The sequence below is a fragment of the Saccostrea cucullata genome, unplaced genomic scaffold, assembly GCF_032062105.1.
Source record: "Saccostrea cucullata isolate Sc308-1 unplaced genomic scaffold, CSIRO_AGI_Scuc_v1 ctg1256, whole genome shotgun sequence".
NCBI classification, from domain to species: Eukaryota; Metazoa; Mollusca; class Bivalvia; order Ostreida; family Ostreidae; genus Saccostrea; species Saccostrea cuccullata.
This window is the reverse complement of record NW_026925139.1, coordinates 74,675-86,823: the sequence shown is the minus strand read 5'-3', so window position 1 is coordinate 86,823 and position 12,149 is coordinate 74,675. Positions and strand designations below refer to the sequence as shown.

The following is a 12,149-nucleotide window of genomic DNA, read 5'->3' as shown; positions in this document are numbered from 1 at the left end:
AAACGGCACTCTTTTTGTTTTAAAGGTCAACTGAAAAGGTTCTGACCTTTAAAAATAACAGTTTATTTAATGATTCAATTTATTTTCATCATATCTAAGCAAAATTTTAAGAAGAGTGTAAAGAAAAAGAAGAGATTGTTCTTAATATACCAGTAGACTGAAAATGTTGAGATGTTTGATTTTCTAATTATGACGTTACGGTAACGTCGCTGACGTTACGATATGACTGAAAGATGCCTGCATACACGGGCATGTATCTTCTTTATTTTTAATGATATTTGCATGAAATTTTGAATTTGTGTTATTCAAAGTGTGGTTATTTAAAAGAGACAATAAAATGAATTTCGATTTTTTACTCATCTGGCCTTATTTTCCCAGTCGCAGTCACAATTATAACAATGAAGATTGCACAGCAGTTCAACAAGAAATAAATTCTTTAAGAAATTCGTTCAAAGACCTAAGTGCATCAGTAAATAAAATTATTGAGGCGTTAGACAAAAGGCTGATTGCACTTGAATCTAGAGGTATGACTATCAAACATCTATTTTAATTGTCATTGTTATGAAAATAACATGGAGATTACATAATTTAATACTGAGAAATGATTTGATTGAAAATATTTGTTGTTCAAGATTCAAAATTTACCCCTTATTTATACAGAAGAAACTCTATTTAATAGTCATTTGCCGTAATAGAAAAAGCTGAATAAAAAGCTTTCTTGCTAATATTTTATGATCAATTAATTTTTTTTTCTTTTTGATCAAAGTCTGTGGCCCAAATTGGACATTTTTTCGTCAATCCTGCTATTTTATTTCATTTGATGAATTGACATGGGTGAATGCACAAGTATGAATCCAAAAACAATGTTTCAATGTTACGCATTAAATTCTTAAAAATCTGTAATACATATGCATCAATAGTTTGACGAAAGTTTTTTATGTTTGGTATTAATACAGCAAAAATGTTTCCAAAATAGCAGTAGGTTGGTGGAAATTGAAACGCAAGAGGAGAATAATTTCATTATGAGCATTCTTAAGCCGGACCAGAGAGAAGGTAAGTGATACAAGACAAAATACCTGCATTCTGATTAAATCGGTTCTCTTCAGAAAGACGGCGAAGTCTAGTTTTAGAATTATTGGTTTAGTATGATGTCATAGTTAAATATTTCCGTACAAATTAGGCCCCGCCCCCTTTTTGTAGCCTTAACTGTGCTGCAAAAGTTTTATATTGTTAATTTTGGAAAGAGTTTGTGATTTCAAATTTTCAAAAAGTTCCTAGGAATGTGTGGGTATTCAAATATGGTTTACCCCACTTCTCAAATATGTTATGGCATAATTCTTCTGAAGTTTTTTCTGTCGCTGGTTTAAATATTTTAGCGAGGAGTAAAGAATGAAGCTTGGTTTTTGTTTGTTTGTTAGCTGTTAAACGCCCCTCTTGAGAATTACTCATATGGAGACTCCACCACATGCCGGTAGAGAGCTGTTAAATTTGATCTATGCTTCGCATGCACTCAGAGCAATTGAGCAGTTAAGGGAGCATTTTTGTTGCTCTCCATCGGCAAGTGATGGCGTCTCGACATGAGTAAAAAAAATCTCAAGAGGGACCTTAAACAACAATCAATCAATCAATCAATTAATCCTTTCCTTTGTAGATGTCACTCTATGGATCGGTGCTACAGACATGGTGACAGAGGGGAAATTCGTATGGAATTCCACAGGACAAACCTTAACATTTAGCAATTGGAGAGAAAATGAACCAAATAATTTCGATAACATTGAAGACTGTGCTTCTTTATATGCTAGTGAAAGTCTGATAGGTCAATGGAATGACCGCCCTTGTTTTCGGGTTACCAAATATATATGTGAAATGAAAATTACTTAAGGTCTTCTCTGGAAAATATATATCTTGCATTCTGTTACTTCACTTTATCTCAGAAGTAAGGCGTTGATTATTTGCAATTCATCAATTTGATGTAGATGTAAACGACACTGCATTTTATAATTAGACCTGTTTTCTCTAATGTATTGAGAGAGAGAGAGCTCAATGTTTATACCCTACATCATATTTCTAAAGTGATTCCATAGATGAACAAGTTCAATTTCTACAAAATGTGTCCTTGATAATATCACATTTGTGTGTAATTTAAAAGAGAGTAGATAAAAAGACAACTTGATGATTTTCATAATATTTTTAATCAATGATTTTCATGATGAATTGTCCACGGAATTTGTTCGTTTTCTCGTTCAGGACAAAAGAAAAATGATAAATGTGACAGGCATGGAAGGAAATTCTTACCCTTCCATATGTAGCAACTGATTTCATATCAAATATTTTAAAGGTTCATGTTTACTTTGTCTCTAATCTGTTTTGCTTTAATAGACGTAAAGCCTGAATAAATTCGTTATGAATATTTTTTGCTAAGCGTCAAACACTACAATATTTGAGTGCTTCAAATTTTGTCATAGTTTTTAGAAGCAATACAAATGTACTTTTTGAGAATAGTAGACATGAAGACTTTTTATTGCAATTGTTTGTCATGATATAGATGAACTTGACATGTACGTTTCAGCTTAACGCCATATTAATCCTTTTCGTGGTTCCAACATATGTAACCTATTAACCTTTGACCTCAATCGTTTGATAGAGTAGTTTTTTTTTATTAACGATGGGTTCAAACATATGTTTTTAAATTATTTTCTGTAAACGTTTTTGGTGGATCCAGATGAAAATGTAGATAAAAACTAATAGTTAACATCTGTTAGCATAATATTTGTTGTTGCATTCGGATCGAATTGTTCTTGGTCTCTGTGAATTGGTACATTGTCTTCGAGATAACCATGCAACCAATGATCGTTCATGTTATTCGAATCTCTTCACCATTTTAAAACAGTATATAAAGATTACAAGAACATATTGGTAATTTAACACATAACAATATATAAATTGTTAGATAAATGTGATCTTTAAAGAACAAAACTTGGCACGTAGCTATAAATGAGAAGTATGGAAAGTCAGACTGATGAAAGAATTTACTCGCCAAATTTTAAGTGCAACAATACTAGTTTGTATACACTCTTTACTTTTGGTTAGTTTGAACAGTCATTAATATACTAAAGGTTAATTACATCAATTGCACAGTATCAAGTTATTAATGAATTTGAAGATAGAAATCACTCAAACCGATGCAAAAAATTAATTATATTCAAATATATTTAAGGTAGTCCGATCCTCCGGGTTATAAAATTAGCAGTTAAGTAATCAAAAATATTCATAAAAATATCTCTGAATCCAAAAAGTTTCGTAAATTTATCCACAGTATTTCTTTAAAGTTAAAAATTAAAGTTAATCAAATTGATCAACAAATATATTTTAAGTTAAAAAAAACAATAGGTATCCAGGCATTCAGAGAAATTGCTTTGATTTTTATACTTATTTAGTATTTTGTGTCTTCTATTTCCGTCATGTATTCTATAATACATAGGGTAAAAGGCTTTTGTTACCATTGCAAGACACCACAAATCACTTTTCATTTCATATCATACTAATTAGCATTTGTATCTAAGGCTGGATTCAAGAAAATCTCATCTCTCTAAATTGTATTTATTTTTTCTCCTTTTATAAGGTACAAATGTCAACTTTTATAAGACATTTTCTAAGACTTCCAAAAACCTTGAATCTTATAAGGATGAATAAAATGAAAATTGCTACATGAAAAATTGTCATTTTCAAGCTTCATTTTGATGCATTTCAAATAAAATATCAATTTTTGGAGTTATCCTTCCTGGCTGAGAATTGGATATCCTTAACATCATTTTTTCCCCAGAATGATATGGAAAAGTATAAATATCTAAAAAAAAAAACAAAAAAACAAAAAAAAAAAAAACAACACACACACACAAACAAAAAATAGATTTTACATACTCCACTGGAAACTTGAATAGGGAATAGGAATATAAAAACATGTCAGCTAATAAAGAGGCACACTTTGTGCCCATCGGATTCCAAAATGTTCGTTTAAAATAATTTTCTCTAACATCATTTTATATATCACATTGAGGGTATTTGTGTTTACAATCAGAGAGTTTGTTAACAAGCAATATTGATGATGACTATGCAATCGCAATATGTGAACATTTCAGACTTCCTTTTTATTTAGAAAGCAGTGTTTGCTTGTCTATGAAATATCAAAAGTCTAGAATTTAATTTATCATGGAGGATTGTGGTAAAACGTGAAGAAAATTTATATGTTTTCCTGTTATAGACTATAAAAAATGAGTGATTCTAAAGCTTTAAAAAGTGTTTGTTGATTTTGTAAGGATACACTCTGATTTACAACATATTTTGATTATGCTTTAGTAATTTATGATTTTCGAGAGAGTTCAACTTAGATTGTCAAAACAATCAATACATAATCGTATAAAAACTTATCGAATGTTGTTAAAGTCAACAATTATCGTAAATACGAGTTTTCTTAAGAATAGTTCGCCCTTTGATCTTGGCCATGTTGACATTAACGACAACGCTCAGGACCGAAAGTTGCAGACCGACGACGCCTTCGATTAACACTGGTTTATTCAAAGATTGAGGAAGAATATAGAAAGTATCAATATGAATTTGATGTTAGTTAGGCAAGAGTTTGAGGTACGTTTCTTTTCCCTGTCACAACGATACAAACGTACTGAGCTTATTTGCTTCGTAGAATGAACGTCGAGAATATGACATCAGCGATTTTTAAAATTCACACCCGTTATCGGACAGTGACATAAACATTTTCATGGCGTCTGTCAACTGGTCAGTCCAGTTTTTCGCCAGTTTTGTTTTATTTAATTAAATTTGAAGTTTCTTGTATATATTCATAATTTAGCTAAAACAGACCAGAAATAACTGCTTTCATTGTTTATACGATAACCCAGAATCTTCATCAAGAAAGTAGTTCTGATTGAAAATTTTTATTAATGTGTAAACTTTTTTCTTAAATGTGTTCTCGTTCAATCAAAACACAGGAAATCAATAGATAAAGTGAAGAATGGAATTATTGTACGTTTAAAACATTTAAAACTGCATGTTTATTTCTTAAATTTAGATTTTACCTTTCTTGACAGATGTTATTAATTTCAGGACGCATATGAACACGAAGTAAAAACATCGTTGTTTTTTTTTTAAGTTTGTAATTAAGACTGGACATATTTTTGTCAGTCTTGCTATTTCTTTTCACTTGATAGTGACGCTCAGGTATTTCCTCAAACAAAAACATCATACTATGAATTACTGTTTAACTATTTAATTTATAACGTTTATATTTTAAACTATTTTTAAAGTTTAACTTGTTCTTAAAATCCAGTTCATGTTCGTATTAAAACAGCAAAACTGTTCACAATTTGGCAGTACGCTGGTGGAAATTGAAAATGAAAAAGATAATAACTTTATTATAAGCATACTTGAATTGCATCAGGAGGAAGGTAAGATTTTTTTTATCAATGGTGAGATATGCTTTCAAATTGGTAAGAGTTCACAGTTTATAATGATATGATTTTGGCATTTGAAACATATAATCTGGCTTCTCCGTGAACTGTTTTACTGTGTTGCTCCCGACACAGAAAACTTTTATCCGACCCTGTAACGAATCAAATTTTATGCGTGCAATACAGTAAAAATTTTTCCGACACAGTAGGACCTGTAATAATCAGAAATTCCAGACATATCAATTCTCTCCAACTATGAAACTTTTATCAAACAATTCTACCGTCTTTCAATTCTAAAAGGTAAAACACTTAATTAGAGCTTCACCTTGCATAATCAATCATCTCCTAGACCCTCACCGGACTTTACGCATGAAGGAACGACAAGTAAATTGTTTTCACACTTCCATGTAACGGTTAATTGGTGGTTGCCTTAAAAATACATTGTATTATTTAAATAAAAACGTATTTAAATATGTTTTTTTCTGTAAAGCCACGCCTCTAGATTAAAGTATTTTACTATTCTGAAGATTTTTTTTGTAATTCGATCAAGAAAACTTACAAAAAATTACGACATATTACTTTCAAAAATTGTTCGACTGTATCGACCAGAATGTCCTCTGCTTTTACCATTTGTGTAACGAATAAGTTTTTTTTAATGTGTGCATGTTTTCTTTTGTATTCACAATGAATAGTTATTCAGTTGCGAATTGATCACGAAAATACCGCGAAATTTTAGTGCTTCGCATAAACTCTGCAACACAGTAAAATTTCAAACGATGGAGAACCCTGGTAAAATCGTATGATTCATACAATTATTGTGCATTTTCTCCATAAAATGTTTTGGGAAAAAAGTAGGAAAGATACTAGTATATTGCTTTCAAGGGTGATTGGTGATGTACAAATTTTATAGAGTAAATGTTTTATAGTTTAAATAGCAAAAAAAAAAATGTTATCAATTTTTAAATATTTATCCATGGATTGGCACTTCAGATATGGTAACAGATGCAAACTTTGTATGGAATTCGACAAAAGAACTGTTAAAGTTCAGTGACTGGGCGGAAAATGAATCAAATAATGGAGATAACTCTGAAGATTGCGTTCATGTATATGCTAGAAAAATATAATAGATCACTGGAATAACCGTACCGTTTTTGAAAAAAATATTTATTTGACACCGGGAACAAGCCCTTGTGGCTATTATCTAACTTTGTTCTCAGTGATCGAGTTTATGCATGTTGACAAAAAAAAAAAAAAAACCTTGTAGAAATAACGATAGAGACAAAATTATGAGTTGGAATAGATTTTGCGTAAATGATATTAAAATTACTTTAAAAGTTAGTTCAACAATTCTATATAAGATGCGTTAAAGTTAAATGAGGTTTAACTTTTAGTCACCATTAAGCTCAGCTTTAAGATGGCTTAATGGTAGCTTAATGAAGTTTGGACATTAAGCACCTATAAGTTGCAGCTTAATGGTGGCTTAAAGGAATTAACTTCTTTAAGCCACCATTAAGCTACCATTAAGCGATTGCTTAAAGGTAGTCTTTCGTCTTGTGCCTGTTCTCAGATAAGTAGTTACATTAGTAAAAGGAAATTTATTTAAATCATTTTTATTGTTTTTCATTTGATAACTGAGAAAGACATCAATATTTTTTTGCAATTTATCAATATGACGTAAATGTAAGTGAACGTTATACTTTATCTGTAGGCTAATATTTTCTTTTACTAAGTGTATCAAGATTAAAAAAACAGTTTGTCGTTTGTTTTCTTTTTAAGTACAGTTGTTTTTATTTTAGTCCCTGCGAAATAAATTAAATTTAAGGACAGATTATAAAACAAACTTTTGTCAAAAGTTTTTAAAGTAACAACCTGGGTGATGTTTTAATAAATTAAATGAAGTTTTACCGCGAAGTTTTTCATTTTTCATTTAAAGTTGCACAAAAATGGAATTCAAAGTGAAAAATATTTGTATAGAATAATAAGGATGGTTTCAGAAGGGTAGAATTTGAACGCCACAGAAGGTTTAAAATTTTTTTATTTTCTAGAAATTTATTATTTGCATCATTTGCAATGAAATAAGGTAAAAAAAATATACCAATCCAGCCATTCATTTTTTGCTTGTATCATCTGTCCTTATAAGATTAAATTTGAGATTTAATGTCCCCCCGCTTTCGCAAAAGCGGGGGACAAAAATATATTGGTATAAAAACAAACACGCCTAACTGATTAAAGAGAAATGAGTGTTAGAGAGAAAGAGAGAGAGAGAGGTTACATTGTGAACATTTACATGTAATTATAATGTTAACAACGTAAGTTTCAATTTAAAAAGAGATAAGTTTGAAGAAATTCAACTCAATCTAATTGTTACATGATATTACTAGGAACAATCTGGACATACACAAAATTTAAGAATGTTCTAGATCAAATGACCGAACAAGTTGACCACTCTGGAATGTTCAAGAAACTTAATGTTACTAATTATATACATAATGAAAGAATACACATATCACAACAGTATGGTGTTCAACCATTTTAACAATTTCTAGAATATTCTAGATTTATGATACTGTATAAATACCCTGTCAATTCGATGCATAGAGACACTTTTTTGTCGTATGAGCACCAATGAGATATAACTGGGATATATTTTCACTGGGACATTGTGTGCAGCAACGGACACTCTGATGTATGTATTTTTAGATTCTTGCTAAGTTTGTACTTTATGTTTCCTATATTTATTATATATTACTGTAAATAAATTATTGTTAAGTTAAATTGTGTTATTGATCTTTGCTGGCATTTAGGGTAATTCTGACCCATAACAATACTATTACCCAGCCTGTCCTATCTTTCTTCAATGATTTTCATCAAATGGTTATTTTGCAGCGTGAACTGATTATAATGTGATCTTTGAATTACCTCTTCCATTCTTTTCAGTCACCTATCAAATTACTGTAAAATCACATATTTTCAAGAGGAAATTTTCGTGGTTTGAGGAAACATTCAAGGATCAGGGGATTTGATTTCGTGTATGAAGAATGTTTAAGTAGATAAATATGTAATATTTTACATTTTGTAGTGGACATGAATTCGTGGGTCTCTTCATGCCTCGAAAACAACGAAAATTAAACCCCCACGAAAATGTGTGATTTCACAGTATATCATAAAACAAATATTGTAAATTGAGTGAGAGTTTAGATCTAGTTTTGATTATTGTGACAATTAATGAGCTAGCGGCATTTTTTTTTAATTAACTGCTTTTCTTGAGTTTCTTTATTTTTTCATTTTTCGTTCTTTTTCTTCATTTTAAATTGAATTAAAATATAAATTGTGGTTTTATAAAATATCAACAAGAAATTTCTACATCTATCTTTTTTTCCTGAAGAGAGCTTCAAATGAAAAAGTATGCAGAGAATTTTTGATAGGATTAACCGGTCAATCGGTCGAAACGACAATTAATCGATCGGCAATTCTAGATCTGTATTCGATTGTCATCCCAATAGTTTATCATATGCTGACTGACGTTTTTCATACTAAATGATAGTCTCTTATTTAAACACAGAATTGGCGACGGATTTCTCGCTATTTCTCGATAGTGACAAAGAGCACACGGCGGGTGTGACCGGTCAGCAGGGAATGCTTACCCCTCGATGGCAACTGACCCCATCTCCGAAGTTCTAGAGGTCCGTGTTTGCTCTGCTTCTGTTTTGTATTGTTCAAAAGACTTTTGATATTGCATACCGTTCATTATCTCCATACATTTCATCATAAAAATACATTATATAAGGAATAACATATAATATAACATAACTTGGAGCAGTTTTCGCTTTATATACTTATAAAAAGCGTAAACTGTGCCAAACTTGGAGCAGTTTATGCTTTATATACTTATAAAAAGCGTAAACTATCCCAAGTTTTGTTATATCGTATACTGTGGTTTCATCAATATTCGTTGAGCACCAATTTTCGTGGATTTCGTTGTTGAGCAGATCCAAAATTTCAAGTGTTCATCGAATTACGAAATATGACATTCACTTGTATAGGAAATCCACGAAATTACGTATTCTCGAAACTGTCTGTTTTACAAAATCCACGAAAATTGATGCCAAGGAAAATTGATGAAACCACAGTAACAATGGTTGAAATAAGCTTCATTTCTTCATAATTTAACGTCATTGTAGACAATAAGATAATTTTTCCTCTAAAACTTGCTTCAAATTGAGCATATTTTAAAGTTAATGTCAAGCGGAGTAATATGTTTTTGACTTGATTCATTGTGATGTAGCAAGTTATCTTATAGATGTACAATATACATTCTTTCATCCAATCAATGATGTGTAAAAACTAAAATGTGATATTTAATTAAAAATTTGAGCCATACCACAAAGACGATATTAATACAAGCCTTGTCCCTTTAAATCCTTTTCAAAAAGTTTTTCTTGTAAAACTTGGTTTCTTGAGAAGGAAGGATAGATGTTTCCCATTTTGCATTTGATCTGTTTAAAATAATTCTGTAATATAATTCCATAACAATACATGTACGTAGACAGACTTTTGTACAGACACCAGATTAATTTCACTGGATAAAATTTATCCAATATTACATGAATTATCAAACTTCTTGTATTTTATACAATTCAAAATTCCTACATAATAAACCTTTATCATTTATACAAATGGCCAGTTTGGCAATATATACATGTAGCAATCCTGATTATTTCTTTGATATGAACAAAATAAGTTTTTTTCACATTGCATTTTTACATGCAACATAAGCAATCTATAAGTACTGACACTTTTTTTTTGTTTTAAGTTCTCTGCATGCCTTTGTTCTACACTTTTTTTAAAAAGAAAATTTAATACATGTATGCATAAATCATAAATCAATTCCAAAAAGCTAAAAAAAAAAAAGATAAGGAAAATAAAAAAAGTCACAGGCACTCTTCAACTGAAATCTATGCACGTATTATAACGTCGCCCGCTATTGCTGCTTTGTGTGTATTATGTATTATTCCCAATGTAAACCAAAGCTTCTTCAACAATGCTTTTCACTGTTATGAGTGCCAATATATCTTGTGCAAGGTTTTGGTTCGGTCCTGTAACGTAGTTTGCAATTGGACGTACTTGGTTGTCTTGCAAAGCAAATTTTACTTTTGCCGCTTCGAACTTTAGCTTTGCATGTCTGCTTCTAAACACACTGCTTAGATCACCATCACTATAGAGATCAAGTTCGTCAACCTTTGTTAAAATCAGTCTAAGAGGAATATCTGAAAATATTTTAACTTAAATTTTGATGTTTAAATATAAATTTGCATGTTAAATAACATAATTCAAATGATAATGATTTATACTTTCGGATCCAATATGTTTTCTTATTTGTGCCAATTTCTTCATATCGTCCACATGTATTTCATCAATGGACTTGGCATCCACAACAAATATAACGCAGTGTATTTTTTGATCAAAAGTCGGATTAGCCCTGTAAAGTTGGTTGTTTTGTCCAATGTTTTGATTTCCCTGGAACTAAGAATTTTTTTAATAGACGTAATGAAAAGAATTTGAAGAAAAAAAAATCGAAATTCATTACATCTTTATTACATGCAGTTTTTAGAAGTTATTTGAAGTTATATTAAAAATTTAAAAGATAAATTTGTTTAAGTTTCATTAGGGTTGCTGAACTTCAGCATTTCAAAATCTCTAGTTTATTCCTAGAGCCATAACAAATAAAATTAATAACTCTGTGCTTGAATATCATTTTCATATTTTTTTATTTAATGGAGAAAGTATTGTCAAACATCTTTTTTAAGCAATTTAATGTTTTTTTAATAAATATGTCTAAAATAAATGATGTTTTACTTTGAAATAAAAAATTGTAAATGATATTAAAACTTGGGAAAAGAGTGCACTAAATAAAAAGGCGACAAAGTATGTTTGTTGTTCAAACTGCCACAAGAGCATGATTTGCTCAGATTGAGGCGCCACCACTTGCCGACTGAACTTTTGTCCCTTTTTGTCCTTTACTCGACACATTTGGCAATCGAGGAATAAGGGGATCTTTTTCGTGCCAAAACCTACTGCGATAGGAGACCTAAGTTCATAGGGTCTCATCCGATGGACCGTTCTCCATGTCCCACGGTGGGATTCGAACACATAAAATAAGGATTAACTCAATTCTCCGAAACTAAAGAGCATATACCCTAATAACCTCTGCACACACGGCAGGCACGGATGCAGAAATTTTACCAGGGGGGTCCACCCCAGTCCAGAAAAAAAAACAACCCAGAAATTTCTTGACAAGCAAAACAAAATCGCCCAAACATCAATAACCAACTGTAAAAGGAGAAAATTTGGCGCATACGTATTAAATATTTTAGCGCAAAGGCCATTGGGAATATATTGGCGCAAGTAAATTATAGCGCTTGCACTTGTCAATGAAATATATAAATGTGAAATTGTTATTTTAATCGACGCCCCGTTTTTGACTTTTTGGTTAGGCAAGCACCTTAATGAAACTTACCTGCACTTATGTGAAAGTATCGAACATACACAACAAAATTATATTTAGAATTCCGTCAGCGCACAAATTTTAGCGTTCAGGGGTTCTTGTGCCAAATGCTATAAAATTAGTAGTACGCAAAATATTCTCGTTTTACAGTATTTTGTGTGTGTGTGTGTGTGTGTGTGGGG

At 30.9% G+C, this 12,149-nt stretch overlaps 1 protein-coding gene across 1 annotated transcript in view; it reads right to left on the bottom strand.

Annotated features, from left to right (window-relative positions):
• Positions 1-10,436: 10,436 nt before the first annotated feature.
• LOC134268159 (interferon-induced protein 44-like) overlaps positions 10,437-12,149 on the bottom strand; it is a 30,211-nt gene continuing 28,498 nt past the window's right edge. Inside the window, exons 9-10 of the mRNA XM_062750358.1 lie at positions 10,814-10,985; positions 10,437-10,729 (exon numbers count right to left, since the gene is read on the bottom strand). Coding sequence (XP_062606342.1) covers positions 10,464-10,729; positions 10,814-10,985 — 438 coding nt within the window. The 3' untranslated portion in view covers positions 10,437-10,463. The remainder of the gene's footprint in view (positions 10,730-10,813; positions 10,986-12,149) is intronic.